The sequence below is a fragment of the Phascolarctos cinereus genome, unplaced genomic scaffold, assembly GCF_003287225.1.
Source record: "Phascolarctos cinereus isolate Bilbo 61053 unplaced genomic scaffold, phaCin_HiC Scaffold_2;HRSCAF=192, whole genome shotgun sequence".
Taxonomy (NCBI): domain Eukaryota; kingdom Metazoa; phylum Chordata; class Mammalia; order Diprotodontia; family Phascolarctidae; genus Phascolarctos; species Phascolarctos cinereus.
Window position 1 is genome coordinate 147,661,237 of NW_027555625.1, and position 22,845 is coordinate 147,684,081.

A 22,845-nucleotide genomic window follows, 5' to 3' on the forward strand; every position below is an offset into this window, starting at 1 on the left:
TGTATTTTTAAATAAAACAAAACAAAACTTGGCTTCTTGTTCCCTAAATTTTCTGTAGTTCAGCCTTCTATTGGGAGACTGTGTGGACAGGCCTTCAGTCATTAAAAAAATACCGTTTTTTTTTCAACATGGCAATGACTTCACCACTCTGAGCCAAGCACTTTTCAATAAGTTCAGTTTAGCCGAGTTTCTGTTCTTTTCTTTCCCCTTCCCTATTGTTTTTGTACTCACAGTTGGAAGGTTTTTAAAGATAAGACTGAATCTGGCAGCCAATCAGAAGGTCTAGATTGGAAATTTCCTTTTAAGATAGTGAAGCAGATTTGAAATGAACATTTTTATTAAATGTTTCATTGGGAAAAAAGGAATTCCTACATCAAGAATGGAAAGCCCACATCCTTCTAAGATGTTTATTTGTATGATTTGTAGTCATATAAAATATAACTTTATTTTGTTAGGACATGCCAGGGCCACATCTATTTTAGCCTGACAAAGCAAAAATAGCTAAGTTTTATCAGGGGAAAAAAAATTACCTTTTCAGATCTTTTGAAAGTACTTTCTTTTTCAGCCCATGCAGTCTAAAAATTAAATAAAGACATTTATATTAGTCTGAGTATTTAGACACACGCAAATATAGTCTGTGAATAAGAGTGTCCAGGTCAGGACTGGTGCCCCATCAGTCTGAGGAGGAGGTCAGAAAATGTCACCCTTTGAAACTAAAGCTATGAAGAATCAACATAAAATAGATGAGTTAAACCAACTGGAGAAAAAAATCCACCTTAAGAGACAGCTAATGAGCTGCTGATGAAAACATCCCAAATCTCATCAAGGGACTAGGGTAGCCCCCAAAACCAGTCAGCCAGTCAGTCAATCAGTCAGTCGGTCAACAAGCATTTATTAAGTGCCTACTATGTGCTAGGCACTGTGCTTAGGCCTGGGGTTACAGAGAGAGTCAAGGAGCTCATAATTTTTGGCCGAGATGACACGTAAATAACTGCGCACACAAGATATAGAGAGACTGGCTGAACAAACATTGATGGGAAGGCCTTAGCAGTGTGGAGGAAATGGAGCGATGGGGACTGGAAAAGGTTTCCTGCGAAGGTGGGGTTCACGCTGAGACAGGTGAGGAAAGTGTTCCAAGCAGAGGGGAGAGACGGTCAGTGCCAAGAGGGAGAGATGAGAGATGCAGAGCTGTTGAAGAGAAATAGTAAGGAGTCCAGGAGATAGTGGAGAGAGCCACGTTTAAGAAGACTGGGAAGGCAGGGAGAGGCCCGCTTATGAAGAGCTTTAGAAGTCAAAGAGAGCCCTTTATATTTGTTCCTGGAGGTAATAGGGAGCCACGGGGGTTTATTGAGGTGGGGAAGGTGACATGATCAGATCTGTGCCTTAGGAAGATCACTTTGGTAGCCGAATACAGGACTGACTGGAGTGGGTAGAGACTGTAGGCAGAAATTAGAAGTAGACCAAAATATTCCCTAAATTCTCAGAGGTTTAAGATGGCTTCCAAAATCCCACTGGGGTGAAGTAAAAATGAGATACAATCTAATTATTATAACATGTCCATTTTATATGGGAGGTGGGGCAGTGTTGGCAACAAACCACAAACAAAATCTGGGGCCAGACAAAATCCTGAAGGGAGCTACCTATGAGTCAAACCATGCCTGTACATACTTGCCTCATACATGACCTGGCTCCAGTAAGCTTTACAAATATGTCCCTCTTTCCCCTTCTCTTTGTTAAGGCCAACCCTTTTACATGTAACCTTGATGCCATCCCTCCTGTTTTCTCAAGGACATTCCTCCCCAATAATTTCTTTCCTCCCCTTTTCACTCCCCCCACCATCTTCACTTCCTTCCTCTCTATCAGTTCCTTCCCTACTTCTTACCCACATGCTCAAGTAAATCTTCATTGTCTTAAAAACAAAACAAAGCCCTCACTAGACCCACCATTCCTGCTAGATATCAGCCTATATTTCTCTTCCCTTTCTTAGCCATTCCTTGATAAAACTAACTATTCTTCCATTTTTTTCTTCTTATTCTTCTAAACCCTCTACAATCTGGCTTCCATTCTTACCACCCAAATGAAACTGCTCTCTCCTCCAAAGTTACCAGTGATCTCTTAACTGCCAAATCTAACAGCCTCTTCTCAGGCCTCATCCTTCTTGATCTTTCTGCAGCCTCTGACTCTGTCAACCACCCTTCCCTCTAGCTCTGAGTTGATTTGATTATCACCTGGTATGCAGGATGGATGAATCACTCGGTCTGGCTGGGAGACAAGATGGACTACCAGCAAGGAGAAGGCCTGGATGGCCAGATACCCCTCGCCCCAGACTGAATGCTAAGCTAAGTAAAGCATTTTGCAAACCTTAAAGCATGATATAAATGTTAGGTGTTATTACTGTTATTATCATTTGGGGGGGGCATTTATGTTTTTTACAGATTACTTAGCAAATTGTCACTATAAAGAATGTGGTCTATGAAATGGGAAAATAATATTTTACTGCAGGTGAGCAGCATTACATACTGAAAAGAGAACCAAACTTGTAGTCCATAAAAATGGGTTTGAATTTTAGCTCTGGCACTTATTACCTATGTGAACAAGAATAAGTTGCCTAATCTCTCCATGCCCCAATATTGTCATCTGTAAAATGAGGAGGCACGCTACATACCTACCAGGGCTGCTGTGGACATCAGTGAAATAATGGGTCTAAAATACTTTTAGACATAAAATGGTATATGTTACAATTATTATGATTATAATTTTTTACTAACTTGAATACTATATAGTTGGAGGAATGTTCCATTAGCATATGCATTACTGTAAGTTTTCCAGAAGAGGGACAATTAAAGTCATTGTTAAATTTTCAACTTTTTCTTGAGTATGCAGTGCTCCCCACTGAAAGGCATCTATATGTTTTGTGTATCACATGTTTGTGTGTATACATATGCATGTGTATGTATGTATATATGTATAAACACAAAGCCCTGTACTGGCAGGAAGAATTCCATATATTTGTGTGTGCGTGTATATATATATATATGATATGTATATATGTTTACCTGAAGTCTGTATCAGTTGAGAGAGTGCCCACGTTAATCGCATGCCAGATTCTTAAGGTATTAAAGAAGTATAGATTCAGATAATGGGCTACTTCTTTCACCTAATCATTTGAAAGTGAATGTGTTCATGCCTGTGTAAGTCTATGTACTCCTCAGGTCAAGTAGAGTTTGCAGCTGGAAGAGACCTTAGAGATTATCTAGTCTATTACCTTCAATTTATAGACAAGAAAATTATACAGAAGAGGCCAGAGAGACCTCATCAGCCAGAGGAGAACTCACATCCAGAAAAATCAGGGAAATGTCTATGGAATCCCTTCTTTCAGTGCTAGATGAGGCTCCTGACCCACTGTGCATGGATGAAGGCATGTATGTGCACATACGTGCATACACATATGTATGCATGTGTATGGCAGCATGAAACAGAGGAGGGAGAGATGGATTTGGAGCCAAGACAAACAGTTCAAATCCTGCCTTGGACATATACTGGCTATGGGCCCTTGGCAAAGCATTTAACCCCTTGATGTCTAAGACTGTAAGCTGCAGAGAAGTTGCTGACCTGCATTGGTGGAGTTTCCTATGCCAATGAAATCACAGGTCTGGTGTCTGTCTGTCTATCTATCTTTCCATCTTCTAACTCTCCCCTAACATCTCCTCCAGTAGTTGCATCCTTATTGTATTCACTAAAGTCTTACATCATAATGACAATTTGATAAAGAAATAATAAAAAATAGCCAACTGCACAATAAGGAAAAACAAACATTAAATGAGAAAATAAAGTATCTATTTAAAATAATTAACAACAGGTATAGCAATTTAAGATCACGAAGCACATCACATACCCTAAGTACATCCATCAGGTCAGGTTGCTCCATGAGTTTAGGAAAGGTAGCTAGAATTGGACTACTAATTAAATCTAAAGTGGGAAAGAAAAGAAAATGATTTCATGGGACTTTCACTCATTGAAATATATTTTATTACAATAATATTTTTTAAAAACGTATTGCTACTTAGATGTGTTATATGAAAAGAGCTGGTACAAGTATCAATCAGGATTAGTAAAACTGCTATATTAATATTACTGATTAAAGACCCCAAATGCTAGTGAGAAGGATTTGCAGGTATCTAGCAACATAAAGGCTCACTGACAGCCGGCAATCTGAATGACCTGCTATAATATATTAATTACTTTTTAAAATAATGTAAAAATGAGCTATTTCATGACAGAATCGAATGGACTAGGTTATTACGGGGCTATGCAAAGAACTAAATATGCAAGAATTCTACACACACTAGGACAGCAAAGTGTTCTACAATGACCTTTCATTCACTCATTCACGTACTCATTCATGCATGCGACAGGCACTCATCAAGCGTCTGCCCTGCACAGAGCATGGTGCTGGGGGAGCCGCCCCTGTCTTACACTTTAGTAGAGGGAAAAGATACACACACACATTAACTGGGCTGAACAATATTCCATGATAAGTGCACTAAAGAAGCACAAACCAAAGTGCTCTGGCTGTTACTGACCAGTCTTGGGCCCTGAGGGACAGAAATGTATTGGGCAGAACTGTGTACAAGCTCAAACAACCTCTCCCTACTCCTGGGAAAACGTAACAATCTTTAACTTCCCTAAAGAGTCGCTTCACCCATGAAGCTTTCCTTGTCATTAATCCATAATCCATGCAAAAGCGTATGACTGAACAGCCTGCCTTCTCCCTGCAGTTACTGCATCCTTAAAATACCTCACTGCGTGTGTGTGTGTGTGTGTGTGTGTGTGTGTGTGTGTGTGTGTGTCCTGTCTTCTTCCTATTTATTGAGGAGGCATTTCCACCGAGGGCACATCTACTTATGTACTCTTGTACATATTCTGAACACAGCTGACATTAAAAAAAAATTCCAATAACACACAGACTTATCACTGAGATAAATACTGTTGCCACACATATTCCACTTTGGATGCTTTCTTTAAATTATAGTTTCTTTCTTTTTTTTAAAGCATAGTGTATTATATGAAGTAGAAGATTGAGTTCCCACCAATAATTTTACATGTAAAACAAACAAAAACTCAAACAAAGGTAAGAGGGGTAGGCAACCTACAAAGCAGAGGGAGAAATCTTCAGGTCCTGAAGTCTTGTGAGAGCATTACATTGTGAGCAAAAATCAAGATTAAATGGTGGTACAACGGACAGTCTCAGAGAACTGAGAGAGACAGAGTGCACTGACAATTGTGAGCAATGGACAGCACCATCTGATGGGTCCTATAATGACCTACTGTCAGGTAAATGGCCAGGTGTCAACCACTAAGCTCTGCTGACAGGCGCTTTTCTGAGGCAGAATAACTTAAGGCCCCGCCTTTACCTGGCAGAATGAGAGAGCCAGCCGACCGTGACAGTTCTAAACTTACAGAGGCAGAGAACAACTACTCCCAAGGAAAGCATCTGCTAATAGAGCTGAAACCAAAAGCACGGGGAAAAAAGCCTTACCAGCATTTTGCATGCTTAGCCTGTCTTTCAGGAGCACGTCACCAAGAATTTCTCGATAGAATACCAGCAGATGAACGTAGCACATACTTCCTATTAATGTTTCTGGTAGTAGACTATTAAATATGAAAAAAGATTCATTAAAAAAATACAATTCGGCTCAAAGTCTTTATAATTAGCTTACATTTGCTGCTTCATCATGCAGCAATTATAACAATGACTTAAAGGAATGTCCCATCATGCAACTGGCTAATCACAGAGAAAACTTTCCAAATAATTTTATATTCCTCTAAATACATGTGTAAGTGCCAACTACATGCCTCTACACTTGCTTTTATATTTGCTTCTTAGTATATACTCACAAGTCCCGAGTTAAATGTCAAATAAAAAGGATAGTTGTAAAGTGCCAGCTCTTTGGGTACATTACAACTGGTCAGCCTGATGCGTTCATAAATATAAGAGACAGTGAAAATCTAACTTTATACAGGTAATTGTGTACAACAGTGCAGACTATCCTGAAACATACAGTGCGTGATATTGTACACAGAATAACCACCACCAGCATTGAGGAAGAGGAAGCCTTGGTGTTAAGTAAAATTGTGAGTGGTTAAATAAAGGGTCCTAACTTTAATCAACACCCTTTCTTAGTTAGAGGTTAGGGACAGATGCAGCCATTCCGTTGAATGAATATGAAATAAACTACAACCTTGTCTTAGGGAGCTATTTGTCTAATATAGGGATCACCTGGTTTTCCCTGTCCAGGGACCACTAGGAAGCTCCTTACTCCTAAAGTTAAAATGGAACTATAGTTAGATAGACCAACATCAATCTCCAACACTAGATTCACAACCTTACTCTTACAAATGCAGCCTTAGTGCAATATCCAAAAGGCTTTAATAAAATAAAGCTACTCTTGTTTTGTTGGTAATTGGTATTGGATATTCCCATGCTAGGCCCTGTAATTAGGGGGAGTTTGTACAACAGAAAACAGAAATAAAAATGAAAGTGAAGTAACAAAAAGCAAATGGAAGAACATTTGATAACAATTTGAGTATTTGGGAATATTTAAAATATTGGCTCCTGACTAAAGTTCCAAAATATTACTCTGAGCCAAATAACCACACTTTAAAATTATTTCTCTCATTTATCAAAAATATAAATGTGCAATACTTATTTACACTTTTTCCCTTAAAATGGAGGCATTGCTATTTCTCACATTTTTTTTTTCTCTCAAAAGTACGGAGATGGTAACAATTAATTAACAATAAACAGGAAATGAGGTCCCGTCATCCACTACTGGTAGGGCATTTCTTTGTGCTGTTTCTCTATTAATGGTAATGAATTTGCACTGGTCCATCCCTACATGTGGGTGAGCTCCCTTTCAAGCCAGCATTTAGCACAGTATTTACCATGTAGTAGGTGCTTAATAAATGTTCACTGACTGACATGTACAAGGCTGATGGCCAATAAGAAGGGCTGTGGTTGTGGAACAGTGTGAAGACGACTTCTATAGGGAACTGAATCCATGCTTCACCAGCACAAGGCCCTTACCCACTAAGCTTGTTTACTAGCTTCACCGAGCTGGGAAAGCTCTGGGTACAGGCCCAGCAACACGTGCCATTCAGTTGAAAGACTATGTGCCTACTGTCCAAGGACTAGCCCAGCTCAGTTCAGAGAGGCTCGTCACAAGAAGGCTGACTACTGGGGGATGATTTGCCCCAGCAGCTCAACAAATGAGTCTACTAGACTCTTACTTCTTCTATAGAGTTTTGAAACTACAGTACTGAAATAATTATATACATGGCACATAGAGAAGAGGAATGTACACTAAGGGCACTGGCCTAGATAGATCTAGAGCGGACAAACTCTTAGGGGTGAAGGGTCAGGTTTCCATTGGATCACCCACTCATAGTCTCAAGGTGACAGCAACCACCTTCAGGTTAATCTGCAAAAAATCATAATTATTGGATGGGCAGGGAGAACAGGGAGCTGTGAAGTGGTTTAACTATTCTGGAAAGAAATTGCAATCACATTCAAAAAGTCACCGAAGCACAGGCTGCTGATTACTGGTCTAGTAGAAGAAAAATGAGCATCTTCATCATTCAGGTCTTCTGAACACTGAGTAAGCCAAATCCTCTACTTCTGATTCATCTCCTCCATCCATGACATGCAAGCAACACTGTGCAGTTTTAAAGTTAGAAAGACATGCTAAAATAGCATTTGGTAGGATTTTGGGCTGGTATTATTTTTTGGCAGTAGCTCTTAATATATACAACAGAAAAAGTTCCACTATAAAATATCCAACTCTCAATGGGAAATGAGGAAATGATAAAATCATAGATAATTGACGCCATAAACCCTATTTCAACCAAAGTGCCTCCATCCTCTTTAAGCCAAGTTTTTCATCTGAATTATAAGAAGGAAAACTAGACCGATTTGTACATTACTGCCTCTTAAATTTCCCTGATAACCCTTTATATAAGTGATAATGAGCATTAAAGTTGCCATGAGGCAACAAACAAGTGACACAAAGGCACAGATAATCCAGACTGGCTAATCAACTTCTGAATGACCCGGTACTGAGCGCACATGGAAAAACAGGTACCAACCTCAGTAGGCTTCTTGATCTTCTATTTAGAGATCTCAGTTTGACCAGAAGTTGAGGCTGTCTCCTCATTGTCATCATCTGATGAAAAACACTGCTGGCTGCTTAAAAAATAAATTAGAAGTACATTTGAGAACTCCTGACATTTTGGATGGTGTTTTGGAGCAAAAAGACTTTAAACAAACTTATCAATTAGAAAAGGCAAATTACACAAAATGTTAGTCATTTACATCACAAGTAAAGGAGTGGACAAAAGAGTGATGCCAAGTATCATCAATATGTAGTCTATACTGTAAAATTCCACCATGTCTGGTGAGATAACTGAAAGCATCAGCCTCATCTAGAGTTTCTAAGACTGTTATAACAGAAAGCAATTGTGGTATTAACTCTGGGGAAACATTCACTGTAACGCAGACCCCAGCTTCCTCCAATAGGTTTGGAAATCCTAGAATTGGAATCAATGGAAAAATCCTAGAATTGGAAGCAGACAGGAAGGAGGGATAACAAACTTGGGATGTAGGAAGAGAACTTGCAGCCTCGTCACATTAAACAGGGGGATCATCTGCCTCTGCTCTTCTTGGCTCCCACATTAATCCTCATATTTGCTACCAGGAAAATTTGCTCTTAGAGAAGAAGATGGGCTTTAACAGGAAATCTGGTACCTCCTAATGCTCAATTTAAGTGATAGTTTGTATAGGAAAAGTATGTCTATGGTATATTATTCTGTACTCAGAAAATGGTTACTGTTTCTTACATACCTTATCTTTCTTAAATCCTTAAGAAAAAGAGTTTATATATAAAAGTATACCTCGTCTGGAAACTGAAGGATCCACTTCAACGCCTTTTTCATAAGGAGTACCACCATTCAAGTAAAGTTCGTAGGTTCTATAGAAAGGAATAATTAATGCACTCACGACATTTTGAAAAATACAGGGAGAAAATTCCAGGCAGTCTCTAGTTCTTCATTTTGTTGGTCACGTGACAACATCTTCTTAACAAAAAAAGGTATAACAACATCACCATAAAAAAATTTACCCAGTGCCTGTTTTCATGTGGTACCTTGCTATCCATTATATGAGAGAAATTATCTGCAAGGAAATTGAAAATGACTTACTTGGGAGGAACAGGTATTCCACTGGCATCAAAAAGTTTTAGGAAGACCCAGCCACAACTTAACTCTCCTTTTTCACCAGTTGACTACAAAAGTAAAACAAATATATAAATCTTGACATCTGAATATCTCTGAACAAAGATTTTTTGGGGGCTGGAAACACAAATACACATACAAATTCTAAAATATTTTTCAAAAGAAAATAAAGTGACATGTAATCACTGGGTTTCTGGGCCAGCATGAGACCAAAGAGAAATACTATAACTAATCAAGTCAAGAAGACAATATAATTTGATATGCATTACTGTCATGGCTCCTGTATCTATCTGTTCAAGAGTTAGTGTGATATAGTGGAAATAGTGAAGGAAGGAGGGACTCAAAAAGCACTATAATTATTAGATATAGTTGTTTATGTTGATGTTTATTGGCAAGTTTTTAATGAAATATTTAAGTATATGTATCTATTTTTGTAGGTATATATACCTAAAATATCACCACCATCCACTTCCAAAAAACACATAGAGTTGCAGTCATCTTGGGTTTCTACAATCTTTAGGATTTCTAGGAACCACGCAAATCCTGGTAAGCCTCACACTGCTGGTCCTTTGAGAAATTATAACAACACTTGTGGGTAAATTCTTGTTCATTTCCAAAAGCAGGAATAACTTTTTGAAAATCAATGTAAAATGATACTTAGAAAAGCAAAACTCTTTCTATGACCTTACATTACGAACATAAGAGACTCCAACTTCAAATAATATTCCAAGTTCTGGTGATGAAGAATTGGATCTAATAAAACAATCTCCATCAAGCAAGCATGGCAAGATACCGGTCACCTAAAAAAAAAAAAGACAAAAATACAGAATCATTACAGATTTTCCATTCTATTCATTTTTAAGTGGCTTATATTCTATAATTTATGGTTTAAAAAAAGGGAGTAAAGAGATGGTGGTGTAAAGATAATATGGAGGAAATTGTAAGGATCCAAATTCTAGGTTTTGTCCATGCCACAGTGTCTGGGCAAATAATTTAATTTCTCCATATTCCTATCAATAAACTGGGACTTTGCTTATTACCTGGTCAGAATACTAGATAGTGTGGGGGGAAAAAAAGAGCCTGGAGGGGATCGGAGGTACTAAATAATAATGTTTGGTCTGGACTTGTGATTTATCATTGTGGGGAGCTCCAAGTACAGAACATCCTTTTACTGGCCCCTAAGACTAAGAGTCACTCGAGGCACTGAGCAGTTAAGGTACTTGCCCAGAGTCTCATGGCCAGCATGTGTCAAAGGTAGGACTTGAACCCAGGTCTTCTTGGCTTTAAGGTCAGCTCTCTCATCTACTCTGCTAGGCTGCCTCTCACATGGTATCTGTTCTTGTTCTTCAGTCCTGGTCAACTATTTGCAACCCCATGGACCACAGCAGACCAAGTCCTTGTATTCTTCACTATCTCCCTAAGTTTGTCCAAGCTCATGTTTGTTGTTTCCATGACACTATCTATCCATCTCATCCTCTACTACCCCCTTTTACTTTTGCCTTCAATCTTTCCCAACATTAGGGTCTTTTCCACACTTTTTTTTTAGTGACTTGCCCAGGGTCACACAGCTAGTAAGTGTCAAGTGGTTGGTCTGAGGCCAGATTTGAACTCAGGTCCTCTTGACTTCAGGGCCGGTGCTCTATCCACTGCACCACCTACCTGCCCCAATCAGAGTCTTTTCAGACAAGTCCTGTCTTCTCACTATGTGGCCAAAATATTTAAGCTTCAGTTTCAGTATTTGACCTTCCAGCAAACAGTCTGAATTAATTTCAGTAAATATTGACTGGTTTGATCTCCTTGCTGTCCAAGGGACTCTCAAAAGCTTTCTTCAATGCCACAATTCAAAAGCAATGATTCTGAGGCAGTCACCTTTCCTTATAGTCCAACTTTCACAAGCAAATATTGCTACTGGAAAAACCATAGCTTTGACCATACAGACCTTTGTCAGCAGGGGTGTCTCTGCTTTTTAGTACTCTGTCCAGATTTGCCATAGCTTTCCTTCCAAGGAGTGTCTTTTAATTTCATGGCTGCAGTCACCATCCGTAGTGATCCTTGAGCCCAAGAATATAAAATCCGACACACAGTTTCCATTTCTTCTCCCTTTATTTGCCAGGAAGTGATGGGACTAGTTGCCATAATCTTAGGGTTGTTTTTTTTGTTTGTTTTGTTTTTGATGTTAGGCTTCAAGCAACTTTTACACTCTCTTTTTCACCCTCATCAAGAGGCTTTTTAATTCTTCACTTTATGCCAATAGAGTGGCATCATCTTCATATCTGAGATAGTTGATATTTCTCCCAGCAATCTTAATTCTGGCAAATTAATTTGTCTAAACTGGCATTTTGCATGATGTACTCTGCATATGAGTTAAATAAATAAGGTGACAATATATAGCCTTGCCATACTTTGTTTCCAACCTTAAACCAATCAGTTGTTCCATATTTGGTTCTAACTGTTGCTTCTTGGCCTACATACAGGTTCCTCAGGAGACAAATAAGATAATGTGTACTCCCATATCTTTGAGGACTTGTCACATTTTGTTGTGATCCACGTAGTCAAAGTTCTTCAGTGCAGTCAATGAAGCAGAGGTAGATGTTTCCCTGGAACTCCTTTGCTTTCTCTATCATCCAGTGAATGTTGGCAATCTGGTCTCTAGCTCCCCTGCCTCTTCAAAATCCAGCCTCCACTTCTGCTAATTCTTGGTTCACGCATTGCTGAAGCCTAGCTTGCAGAATCTTAAGCATAACCTTGCTGGCATGTGAAATGAGAGCACTGTTCAATAATTTGAACATTCTTTGACATATGATATCTAGATATAATGAAAAAGAGGAGTGCAAGGCAGTTTCTCATCTATGGAAGTCTAGAATCTATCATCTGGTTTCTAATTAATACTGACTCGGGAATTAATCCACTTAATCAAAATCCCACCTACTGAGATATCCTTTGGTGGGTTTTCCTCCAAACTCTGGGAAATACAAATGTACATAGCACATTGTCCTAGTAGGATTTAGTTTACAAAAACACACTTTACTTTCTGAATTCTGCCTGTTTTGAATTCCATTTCCTCCACGTCCCTCAAATCCCACCTTCTACAGAAGACCTTTCCCTCTCTCTGAATCTCTGAGGTGATTTCTTCTCTATGTCAGAAGTGACATAAAAATATCATCCAAGACACTTAGAAACCATGTATGGGCTGTCTGTATTGATCAAAGTAAAGGAAGACAGACAAATGCCCTCAGCATTTAAGGAATAAGTGTGTTCTTTATACTCATTGTGTACTGGGGGGAGAAAAAAAAAGAAAAAGAGAAATTTACATGACAAATTTATTATATGTTTAAAAGGAACACCAAGTTGTACATTATAGATTTGCAGTTTCATATGCAATCATCTTTTTATTATTATTTTTTTTATCTTGACTTTTTTTTCCATTTTTTTTTCCATATGCTTTTGAGTTGAAAATTTTTCTCCCTTTTTCTCCCCTCCCTCGCCCTCCCCAAGACGGCACACAATCTGACATAGGCTTTACATTTACATACCCATTAAACATACTTTCACATTAGTGAAGTTGTAAGTAAAAATTTAAACCAATAGGAGGAACCATCAGAAAAGATGAAACAAAACTCAACTGAAGGTAAAAATAAGCAAGAGTGATTCGACTTCCATAGTTCTTTCTTTGGATGTGGACAGCATTTTCCTTCCCGAGGCCTCTGGAGATGTCTCAGACCCTCATAATGCTGAGAAGGGTTCAGTTTAACATTCTTAGTCACTGCATAACGTGGCTGCTATTGTGTACAAATTCCTCTTGGTTCTGCTCACTTCACTCAGCATCAGACCATATAAATCTTCCCAGGTTTTTCTGAAGTCAGCCTGTTCATCATTTCTTATAGCACAATAGTATTCCATTACATTCATATACCACAACTTGCTCAGCCATTCCCCAATTGATGGGCATTCTCTCAATTTCCAATTCTTTGCCACCACAAAAAGAGCTGCTATGTATATTTTTGTACATGTGGGTCCTTTTCCCATTTGTATGATCTCTTTGGGATACAGCCCTAGAAGTGCTATTGCTGGATCAAAGGGTATACACATTTTTGTATCTCTTTGGGCATAGTTCCAAATTGTTCTCCAAAATGGTTGGATCATTTCACCATCTTTTTATTATTGAACTATGTTTTAGACATGCTAGTTTTATTTCATAAATTAAAAATAAATAAAAATTTTTTAAAAAGAGTAAGTGTAAAGTCTTCACTGCCATTAGAGTTATCCTTCATGGGAGACTTAGAGAAAGAGGTATACAGGACAGGGTGTGGAAGGATTGAAACTGGCACCAGGTATGGGAGTACTCATGCTGATGAAGCCACAGATTCTTTGAAGGACTAAAGCATGATGATTCATTGGAGTTATAATTTCAGTGACTCAGAAAAAGGAGTGATTGATTTAAGTACTCGAAGTACTTGTTGGATTTAGGTAAAAATTTAGTCCCATTTGCAACAGAGCGAACTAGTTACATAACCATGTAACATATTGCCCATTTCCTCTCTGTAAGTTTACTATTGTGTTTTTGAAAGAACAACACTATAAGGAGTACACAATGACAGCCAAGTCTTGAAAATTTAATACATTATATTTAATATGGAAAGAATGTTAATTTTCACTCCATTTGTTAAGTTGCTCACTCACCCGAGGAGAAAAGGTCCAGGTTTTGGGCTTCTTAGGTTGCCACGTAGCTCTGACTGTATGAATATTGCTAAGAACCTGAAAAGAGATTTTGATACATGAAATTACCTTGGGAAAAAAATCAGGAAATGCTTTACTTTTTTCAAGATTAAAGACCTTAACTAATACTGTTATTAAAGTGAGTAAACTAAGATTTCTTAAGACTATACATGAATTCAGACTTTAACTCTTATGCCTGTAATTATTTGTGTTCAGTGGGTTATTAAGCATGGTCTTAAAAAATAGTTAATATAAAAATAGTTAATACAATAAATAAAAATTATCTGGTTATGGAGATCAACAGGACTTATTTGGCATTTACCCTAAAAGTTCTGATTCAATTAAATTTCAGAAAACATTTTAAGTATCTAGAATGTGTACAGCACTAGATGGCCTTTGAGGTCCCTTCCAACTTTATTAGTCTTATAATCTAAAGACAAAGATGAAAGAGTGCCTGGAGCTTATGTTCTACTGAGAAGATACAACATGTAAGTGAACATAAAGTAACGGAGAAGGAGAAAACTAAAAACTGTGTGCGTGTGGGGGGTGTGTGTCAAGAAAGCCTTTGCCTAAGAGAGCGAATCTAAATTGAACCTGGAAGTAAAGCTAAGGAGCTAAAGAGGCAGAGGCTGAGGAATGGGGGATTCCAGGCATGGGGAAACAACCTCCACAAAGGCATGGAGTTGGGAAATATCAAGCTCAAGAAAGTGCTGATAGGCCAGTTTGGACAGAACATAGAGGACATGTGGGAAGCAAAATGAAATAAGGAAAGGCAGGAAGGACGCATGTGTGGGGCTTTTATGTCCCATACTGAGGACTGTATTTTATCCTAGAAATAATGACAGTGACATGGACAGACCTGTACTCTAGGGGGAGCATTTGGCAGTTTAATGGAGGAAGGACTGAAAAGCAAAGAGAAGGGAAGCAGGGCAATCAATTAGAAAGCTATTGCAATAGTTCAGGATGAGAGGTGCTAAACCAGGGCAATGCTGGTGTGAGTGGAAACTAAGGCACAGACACAAAAGATGTTGTGAAAGAAAACTGATAGGGACGTGGGAGAGGGATGAATTCAGGATGGTGGTCCCTTAATAGAAACAGGAACGTCTATAGGAGTGGTTTTATAGGGAAAGTTAACCAGTTCTGTCTGGTGAATATTTGGACTATTATTCTTCAAGATCTAGGGAATTAAAGACTCCTTTAGTCAACCATAACATTTGTAGTAAGAATGTTTATCCCATGACTTATTTAAAGGAATTTAGACAAAACACAAGGACTGTGTTGTGCAAACAGGATAAAATTACTGATTGATAGATACTTTTTCAAATGGGTCAGATTTTTTTTCAGATAAAAAATGTATTCACATATGAGTTTTAGTTCCATTTCCCAAAGTACTTTAGATGTGTACCTGACCTGGTAAATTGGTGCCTGCTCTTACATTAATGAGGATCACCACTACAAAAGTAGAGGACTACCCATACTTCTACAGCTGTTGGTACCAAAGGCTTGTCCAGGTATTTCATGCAGTCCCCATAAAAATCCAAAGCTGGATCCCACCCCTGCTGCCTGTCATCTTATCCAGCCTCGAAGTATTTAGTCTGAACTGTACTTTGAGTGTGACTGTCTTACATGATAGCACCACCTGAAGGACCCTACCCTGCAGCAATTCATAGGTTGTTGCAAATTTCCCTGCTGAGAGTTTCAGAAGCTGTGCTCTGTGTCAGGGGCCAGAAACTGCCCTAGGCCATGGCTATTTTGCCTATGCTTGCTGGTAACCAATGCAGGCATTATTACTGTATTACAGATAAGTAAGGCCTAGAGAGGCTACGTAGCTGGCAAACAGAAGAGCCAGGATTAGAACTTAGGTGTTCCAATTGTAAACCCATGCTTTTTTCCCACCCTATCATGCTGGAAAGAGCACTGGACTTGTCATCAGACAGCCAGCGACCTTTAGAACATGGTTTAAGTCCTGAGTTTGCCGCTCATGAGCTATGTGGCCTTGAGCAAGTTACTTAACACTGAGGAGTCTCAGTTTCCTCATTTGTAAAACAGGAAAGACCTGTGCTCTATATTACCAATTATTAAGCCTGAGAAACCAAAATTTAAAAAAAAAAACCAAACATGTTTACAGTGTCTTTAGAATTGGGCAATTAGATCAATTCAATGTTATTTTTAAGGCATATGACTTATGTAGATAAAACAATCAACTAATCAGCTGAATTTGGAGGTGCCTTTCTGACGCAAACGCTTGGTGTCTCTAGACAACTTAACAAAGAAAGGACAGAAAAAGTCACAAAAATATGGTAATACTTGGCAAAACATTCTGAAGATACAGCATTTTGTACCAAAGCGTCCTATGCAGTTAGCACAGTGGAAAGAACATTGGCTTTGGAGTCAGAGGGCAGGGATTTAATTTAAATTAAATTAAATTTAAATTTCCACTCTGCCCCTTACTACCTGTGACCTAAAGTTTGATTCAACTTTAGACTTTTATCAAGTACTAGCTTTTAAGCAAATTTTCATTGTTACTGAGATGCTTTGGAAGGTCCCTTCACATCTTCAGGTCTTAGTTTCCTTATCTGTGAAAGGAGATGACTGGACTGGCTGGCCTGTGAGGCCCTTTCCAGCTCTCAGTGTATGATCTCATGACTGACTGCACCAGCAGAGCTCACCTTGCTTCCATCAAACAGGCAGAGGCGAACGTGCCTCCTGAGAACCTGTAGGCTCACCCCTGGAAGAGGAATCATTTTACAACTCCACAAGGTTAGAATCAACGACACACGGCTTGGTCTGGGTTTAATCTAGGGCAAATAAACCAACAAACAAGTAAATAAACACACACATATATGTAAAAAGGTTTTTTGTTTACAATTCATACTGTTCTCCATACATAGCATATCATATATTTACCACTGATAAGTTAAACTGAATACATTAAACTCAGTTAGCTAAGAAAGCACACATACAAAAAAGAAAAAAAAAGACTGCAAATTTACAAGAAGGAAAATACCACTATCTGGTAACTATTTAAACAGTTAATGTTAAGTTAATTTTAAAAATGTTAAAACATCAAATTTTTTTGTTAATATTTCATTTATTTTACTACTAGTAAGTACATTCGTGTGGATTCCTGCTTCAATTATTATACTATGAGCAACTCAAGGGCAGGGACTGACTATCTTATGCCCTTCTTTATATCTCCAATGCTTAGCAGTGCCTGGAACATAGTAAGTGCTTAATAAATGCTTACTGATCAAGAGTCTGACTGATAGTTAAAGGCTGTACAAGTTGACCTCTAAGGTTCCTTCCAACCAGGGCTGTGCTGAAGCCAGCTCTCAGTGTGAATATTTATACCTCAGAAATCAGCAAATATTACAAAAGCACAGCTTGATTTATTGTTTCGTTGATTGTCTAGAGAATCTAAACTTAAGAAAGCGATGGATAAAATATTGAAAATACAGGTTAAATTTTAAAGCGTCATATATCCACATACATATGCATATGTATCTGTGATACCAATATTACAGAAATGGACAACCAATTGTAAAACATTTACCAGCATACCCTTGCTTCCAATTCAAAGATTCCATCACTCTATTTTAAGTTTTATTAGAGTTCAGATTTATATCAAAACTGTACTAGCTTTTAAGCAAAAATTTCATTGTTACTTAGCTGCTTTGGAAATTGCTCTATTTTCTTCTACCTCTAAAACAAAAGAAACTCAAAATCTTACTGCACTTCTAGGTATGAGACAGAAGTTAGAAAAGCTCCAATTCAAGACATTTGAAACATCTGACCACTAGATGGAAGGTCATTATTTTTGTAGAAGAGAAGTACCATTCATAGACAGAATAAGTAGATGATAGAAAGGCACAGAAAAAGGGACTAAAGATGGCCATTTATATCTATTAACATGACTTAGAGAGAATGCAAATGGTAGTGAGAAAGGACTTTATAATTTTCATATTAATGGACATGATATGTGTAATGACTATACTAATAATTTAGGTTTCTCAACAGCTGCCTCTCTGGCTTGGGGATCAGAGCTCACAGTGCAGCTTAAACTGATTAATCAAAATTCTGACAACTCTCACAATCACTGGACCTTAAGTGAAGTGAATCAAAGATTGTAGAACCTGCTCCTGTAAAACTCTGGTTCTATACTTCAGGGAAGGTGGTCACAACCCCAAAAGATTTGACTCCAGAATTGTTGTATTGTGGAACTTATGGGTTTCTTGTGCGAAACTACTAAGTGATTATAATCCACCTTCCTCCCTCCTTCCACAGGTGTGATTTAAGTATATAACCTGCGCTTTTACTTCAACAAAGAGAATATTCCTCACTCTGAAACTGATTAATTAAATTACTTGATTACTGGCACTCCTGTCAGAGCATTCTCAGGTTAGAGACTGTCTTGGTAAAAATCCTGTTAACATTAGGAAAAAATATCACATGCAGACCTTCAAAATATTTAGTATTTTATAGTACATGGCAGTCAAGGGTTATGATCTCTAATTTAAGCAATACATCAACTCAAAAAATCTTTACTGACTGCCCACCATGTGTAAAGCACCATAAACCCTAAGGAACCTACAAAAAGGAAAAGAATATATTCATTAAAAATCTAGGTTTTAATAGAGGGGATAAAATGTGCACAAATAACTATGACGCAAAGTAAAAAATGAAACTGCAACAAAAGAGGTATGATGTGCTAGACTAATCTCATAGGAAGAACAAAGGGGGCCAGGGAAAGTTCCATAATGTTTCTAAAAAACAAAGTAGTTTTAAAATATTTACATTCTTCCTTCCAACTTACAAACAGGTAGTTTATAGTCTACACCTTTAGTTCTGGGAAAGACTGCCTAGTAATATTCTAATCCAAGGGTGGGGAACCTGCAGCCCTCTAGGTCCTCAAGTGCAGCCCTTTGACTGAATCTAAACTTCACAGAACAAATACCCCTCATAAAAGGATTTGTTCTGTAAAACTTGGACTCAGTCAAAAGGCCACACCCAAGGACCTAGAAGGCCACATGTGGCCTCAAGGCTGCTGGTTCCTCACCCCTGACTAGTACTTTGCTCTCACCAAACAGCAACATCAGAAGTCATGCCCAACTTTCTCACTTCTAACAGTTTTATAAAGCAGAAATATAAAATAAATTGCTTTTTCTCCCTGACAGCAGAATTGTAAATGACAGAGAATGGATGAGGAATAAAGCCATGGTAACCAAATCCTATTTAAGGTTCTGCACATCACAAATTTGTAACAGTTAAAGGACATTACTATATATACATGGGCCACTCCCCCCAAAAAAGATTTTATCCTGCCATATATTACCCAATTTTCATATTGGGAAATGTACTTTATTCATATATTTGGGAATGTACCTAAATCTTGAAAATATATAGTTTTTCTGATAGTAAATACTTACAGTGCCATTTTCTGGATCCCATATCATATCTTTAAAGGCCAATTGCGAAGGGGTAAGTTCAGGCTGTAAAAAGTAACCTGCTTGAAACTGATTCCCTGAAAAAAAAATTCCTTTTTCTTCTTACAAGAAAAGAAGTGAAATGCATGATCAAATAATGACATTATATTTTTATTATCACCATCAGTTATCATATGCCACCCCCTAGGTGCCTGACATTGTGCCAGGAAATAAGGAAGGAGTTATAGAAAACTAATCAAAAACCAAAGTGTCATTAGGTTCCAAGGAGCCTATTCTTTCATTTTTATTGACAGCTTTTGTTTTCAGATTACTTCCATTTCTAATACCATTCCCTACCCAGACAGCCATCCTTATAACAAAGAATCAAAAAGAGGAGAAAAAAGAAAAGCAAAACTAACCAACAAATTCAACAGGTCTGACAGCATATACACAGGTCTGCACCCGTGCACACCTCAATTACTGCAAAGAAGGGAAGGAGGTGTACTTTCTTTCCCTTCCATTGCTGCTTATGGCACAGTAATATTCCATTACCATGATTTGTTCAGTCATTCCCTAACTGATAGGCATCTACTTTGTTTCCAATTCTCTATCACAACAAAAAGTGTCTCTATGAACATTTTGGTGTTTGTGGGACCTTTCTGTCTTCGACTTCTCTAGAGCCTAGCAGCAGGATGTCTATGTCACAGCATATACATCTGAGTCACATACTTGGTGTAACTGCAGACTGATTTCCACTCTAGGCTAATTCACAGCTCCACCAGCAGCACATAAAGATTACAGAGACATAAGGAGCTTCAAAGTTCATCTCATACAAGCGTCTTATTTTGTAGCCAAGTAAACAAGGGAGATTATGTGACTTGACCCAGGTCACACAGGCAGTAAGCATCAGAGGGAGGATTTGAACCCAAATCCTCTGCCTCTAAGAGCTCTTTCTGCTGTACCACGTTTGGCAATCTCATCCTTTGTGATCTTTGCTAATTTGCTTGGGTAAACTGAAACCTCAGAATTGTTCCTATTTGCATTTCTTTTGTTATTAGTGATTCAGAACAATGTTTCTCCAGGTCTTTAAGTCTGCCATTTTTCTTTTGAGATCTGTTTGTTCCTAAATTTTGACTGTTGTGGAGTTGTGTCCAACTCTTTGTGATCCCGTGGACCATACTTAGCAAAGATACTGGATGGTTTGCCATTTTCTTCTCCAGTGGATGGAGGCAAACAGGAGTTAAGTGACTTGTTCAGGGTCACACAGCTAGTAAGTGTCTGAGGCTACATTTGAACTCAGGTCTTTCTGACTCTAGGCCTAGTGCTCTATCCACTGAACCACCTAGCTGTCCCCTGTGCTTTGACTGCTTTTCCATTAATCAGTAGCCCTTGGTCATATGTTTGTGTTCATTTCCTACGTATCTTGGATTTGGGCCCCTTATCACCAATATTTGGTAAGAAGAGTTTACCCCCTGGTCAGCAGCTTCCTTTCCATTCTAGTGGGGCTACTTTCCTTAATTCGAAAGCTTTTCAACGTTGTGTAACCAAGATGACTACAGAGTTTGCTTTCTAAAGTAGATCCTTCCTCAAGAAACTTAATGAGATAGAGGCGTACACAAAGTAGCACATTGTTGTCAAATGCAGAAGATCGTATGTTAACACTTTTAAAGAAAAAAATGCAATTATTATCTTGACTACTTTCCGTGAAAACATTTTCATGTTATCCCATTAATGTTGAGGCCGTGTGGTGCTAGGGATAAAGAACCAGCACTGGAGTCAGGAACACCTGAATTCAAGTTCTATCTCAGACACGTATTTGCTGTATGACCATGGACAAGTCATTTAGTCTTTCAGGGCCTCAGACAACTCTCCAAGACTGTAAGTTACAGATGGGTCAGTCTGGATACAGATGGGCAGCTAGGTGGCACAGTGGATAGAGTGCCAGGCCTGGAGTCAGGAAGACTCATCCTTTTTTTTTTTTTAAAGTGAGGCAATTGGGGTTAAGTGACTTGCCCAGAGTCACACAGCTAGGAAGTATTATGTGTCTGAGGCCGGATTTGAACTCAGATCCTCCTGACTTCAGGGCCAGTGCTCTATCCACTGCGCCACCTAGCTGCCCCAAGACTCATCTTCCTGAATTCAAAACCAGCCTCAGACATGTACTAGTGGTGTGATCCTGAGCAAGTCACTTAACCCTCTTTGCCTCAGTTTCCTCATCTGTAAAATGGGCTGGAGAAGGAAATGGCAAACCACTCCAGGATCTTTCCCAGGAAAACCCCCAATGGGGTCACAGAGAGTCAGAGACAACTGAAATGACTCAACAACAAGACATCTGGATCAGTGGAAAGAGGTTCCATACTGGAAGCTCTCTATACTAACCAATTCACAGACATCTCTCTCCATTCTCTTCAAAAGAAGAGAGACCACAAATGCATTCACACCCTGTAGCTCAATATTCTATGTAGATTTTTACGGTAACATTGACATGTGTTCATGGGAAGCAGCAAAAAAACTGGAGTCTTTTGAAAACCCAGGTCTGAATCCCAGCTCTGCTACTTACTACCTGTGTGATCTCAGGCAATTCACTCACTATATTTTCTGGGAGCCTCAGTTTCCTCATCTGTAAAATGAGGGGATTGGACTAGATAACTTTTAAGGTCCCTTTTGGGTCTAAATCTGTGATGTAACAGGTTCATGGTTAAGCACTTTCCTAACATGATCTGATTACAACCAAACTGTGAGGTACGTTCTACCTTTATTATCCTCTTCGTTTTCTACACGAGGAAAGGTTCAGGGGCTTTTATATGGCTACACATTTGCTAATTGTCAGGTAAGGGATTTGAACTCGTCTCTCCTTGTTCCAAGTCCAGAGCTATTTGCATTGCATTATGCTGCCTCTAAATTTATTCTTCATTTGTAGAAATCTGGTAATCATTATTATTATTATTATTAAAGAATTTACATAAATTATCTGAGCTATCTGAATTCATTTTTAGTTTTTGCAAATCTTTCCACATGCAAATCTCTTCCCATATCTTGGTCTCCTTATAATTTTTTGTTGTTGATTCATTTTAGTTGTGTCCAAATCTTTGTGACCCCATTTGAGGTTTTCTTGGCAAAGATACTGGTTTGACATATCTTTTTCTAGCTCATATTAAAGATGAGAAAACTGAGGCAAACAGGGTTAAGTGACTTAACTAGAGTCTTCTTGATTCTAAGCTCTGTGCTCAATTAACTGCGCCACCTAGCTGCTCTGCTTATATCAGTAATATTTTAAGAAATTTGCCAGTATGTAAGACACGAAAAATATATAATTTGCATAATTTATGGCCTTTGGTCATTTTTTTCGGACTAGTTTTTAAGTATGTTGATTCACAAGGTAAGATGATTAGAAATAACTGCTACCAAACCATCAGTC

General features: G+C 38.4%; 1 protein-coding gene across 4 annotated transcripts in view; it reads right to left on the bottom strand.

Moving 5' to 3' along the window:
- The window catches only part of NPHP1 (nephrocystin 1), a 51,157-nt gene that overhangs the window by 3,044 nt on the left and 25,268 nt on the right, over nt 1–22,845 (bottom strand). For 2 of the 4 annotated variants that reach the window (XM_020987984.2, XM_078149675.1), the window contains exons 10-19: nt 19,431–19,540; nt 16,674–16,802; nt 13,969–14,043; nt 9,978–10,088; nt 9,256–9,338; nt 8,950–9,026; nt 8,146–8,245; nt 5,540–5,652; nt 3,896–3,969; nt 531–575 (exon numbers count right to left, since the gene is read on the bottom strand). In XM_020987984.2, coding sequence (XP_020843643.1) covers nt 531–575; nt 3,896–3,969; nt 5,540–5,652; nt 8,146–8,245; nt 8,950–9,026; nt 9,256–9,338; nt 9,978–10,088; nt 13,969–14,043; nt 16,674–16,802; nt 19,431–19,540 — 917 coding nt within the window. The remainder of the gene's footprint in view (nt 1–530; nt 576–3,895; nt 3,970–5,539; nt 5,653–8,145; nt 8,246–8,949; nt 9,027–9,255; nt 9,339–9,977; nt 10,089–13,968; nt 14,044–16,673; nt 16,803–19,430; nt 19,541–22,845) is intronic. The other 2 variants (XM_020987993.2, XM_078149673.1) reach the window with 2 other exon arrangements.